The sequence below is a fragment of the Chaetura pelagica genome, unplaced genomic scaffold (assembly GCF_000747805.2).
Source record: "Chaetura pelagica isolate M959 unplaced genomic scaffold, ChaPel_1.0 scaffold1318, whole genome shotgun sequence".
NCBI classification, from domain to species: Eukaryota; Metazoa; Chordata; class Aves; order Apodiformes; family Apodidae; genus Chaetura; species Chaetura pelagica.
Window position 1 is genome coordinate 27164 of NW_009954246.1, and position 1806 is coordinate 28969.

Sequence of the window (1806 nt, forward strand, 5' to 3'; positions counted from 1 at the left end):
GGTGCCGTGGGTCTGGGGATGCCATGGGTCTGGAGGTGCTGTGGGTCTGGGGGTGCTGTGGGTCTGGGGGTGAGTGGGTCTGGAGGTGCCGTGGGTCTAGGAGTGCTGTGGGTCTGGACGTGCCATGGGTCTGGAGGTGCCGTGGGTCTGGGGATGCCATGGGTCTGGAGGTGCTGTGGGTCTGGGGGTGCTGTGGGTCTGGGGGTGAGTGGGTCTGGAGGTGCCGTGGGTCTAGGAGTGCTGTGGGTCTGGACGTGCCATGGGTCTGGAGGTGCCGTGGGTCTGGGGATGCCATGGGTCTGGAGGTGCTGTGGGTCTGGGGGTGCTGTGTGCCCACCCACAGCACCCCTTGCACACCCACAGCATCCCTTGCACTCCCACAACACCCCTTGCACACCCACACCACCCCTTGCACACTCACAGCACCCTGCACACTTGCAGCACCCTCTGCCCACCCACAGCACCCCTTGCACACCCACAACACCCCTTGCACCCCCAGGCCCTGTGCAAACCAGCCCTGCTCAGAGCTGCAGCCCCTCCCTCCCAGCCCCCCCTGCACCCCCAAAGGAAGAAGACAGCACCCCTTGCACACCCACAACACCCCTTGCACCCCCAGGCCCTGTGCAAACCAGCCCTGCTCAGAGCTGCAGCCCCTCCCTCCCAGCCCCCCCTGCACCCCCAAAGGAAGAAGGAAATTCACCCCATCCCGCCCAGGATTCACTTTCAGTTTGAGTTTGGGACCGCCAGCCCAGCTCCACCAATAAAAGGCACTGACCCAGCCACGGGTGTGTGTTGTCAACTCAGTGCCAGGGTTTCTGTGCCCTGTCCCCCCTGCTCCTCCTCCTCATATCCCCAGGGACACCCCAGGGGAGCCTTCCCTTTCCTGAGCCAGGGGGAAAAGCCACCCTGGGTCACACCCCGAGTGCCTGGAGAACATCCCTGGGGAGAGGATCCCTGGGGAGAGGATCCCTGGGGAGAGGATCCCTGGGGAGAACATCCATGGGGAGAAGATCCCTGTGGAGAAGATCCCTGGGGAGAGGATCCCTGGGGAGAAGATCCCTGGGGAGAAGATCCCTGGGGAGAGGATCCCTGGGGAGAACATCCATGGGGAGAAGATCCCTGGGGAGAGGATCCATGGGGAGAAGATCCCTGGGGAAAAGATCCCTGGGGAGAAGGTCCCTGTGGAGAACATCCCTGGGGAGAACATCCCTGGAGAGAGGATCCCTGGAGAGAGGATCCATGGGGAGAAGATCCCTGGGGAGAAGGTCCCTGGGGAGAAGGTCCCTGTGGAGAACAAACATCCCTGTGGAGAAGATCCCTGGGGAGAACATCTCTAAGGAGATCCCTGGGGAAAAGATCCCTGGGGAGAAGATCCCTGTGAAGATCCCTAGGGAGAAGATCTTTGGGGAAAAGATCCCTGGGGAGAAGATCCCTGGGGAGAAGATCCCAGTGGAGAAGATATCTGTGGAGAAGATCCTTGTGGAGAACATCCCTGTGGAGAAGATCCCTGTGGAGAAGATCCCTGGGGAGATCCCTGGGGAGAAGGTCCCTGGGGAGAAGATCCTTGTGGAGAAGATCCCTGGGGAGAAGGTCCCTGTGGAGATCCCTGTGGAGATCCCTGTGGAGAAGATCCCTGTGGAGAACAAACACCCCTGTGGAGCACAAACACCCCTGTCCCCCCCCTCCTCTACCGCACCCCGTGCCCATCCCCGGGGCCCATCCCCGCACGGTGACCCCGGGCCTGCGCGGGGTGTCGGGGCGCAGGAACACGGGGGGTTCAACCCCGGGGGCGGGAGGGTCCGGGGG

At 62.7% G+C, this 1806-nt stretch overlaps 1 protein-coding gene across 1 annotated transcript; it reads right to left on the reverse strand.

Moving 5' to 3' along the window:
• Positions 1 to 844: 844 nt before the first annotated feature.
• On the reverse strand, positions 845 to 1720 carry LOC104394217 (ejaculatory bulb-specific protein 1-like). Its single transcript, XM_010003785.1, has 3 exons — positions 1697 to 1720; positions 1101 to 1224; positions 845 to 984 (listed from the first exon to the last, which is right to left on the reverse strand). The coding sequence occupies exons 1-3, from the start codon at positions 1718 to 1720 to the stop codon at positions 845 to 847; spliced, it is 288 nt and encodes a 95-aa protein (XP_010002087.1).
• Between the last annotated feature and the right edge of the window lie 86 nt (positions 1721 to 1806).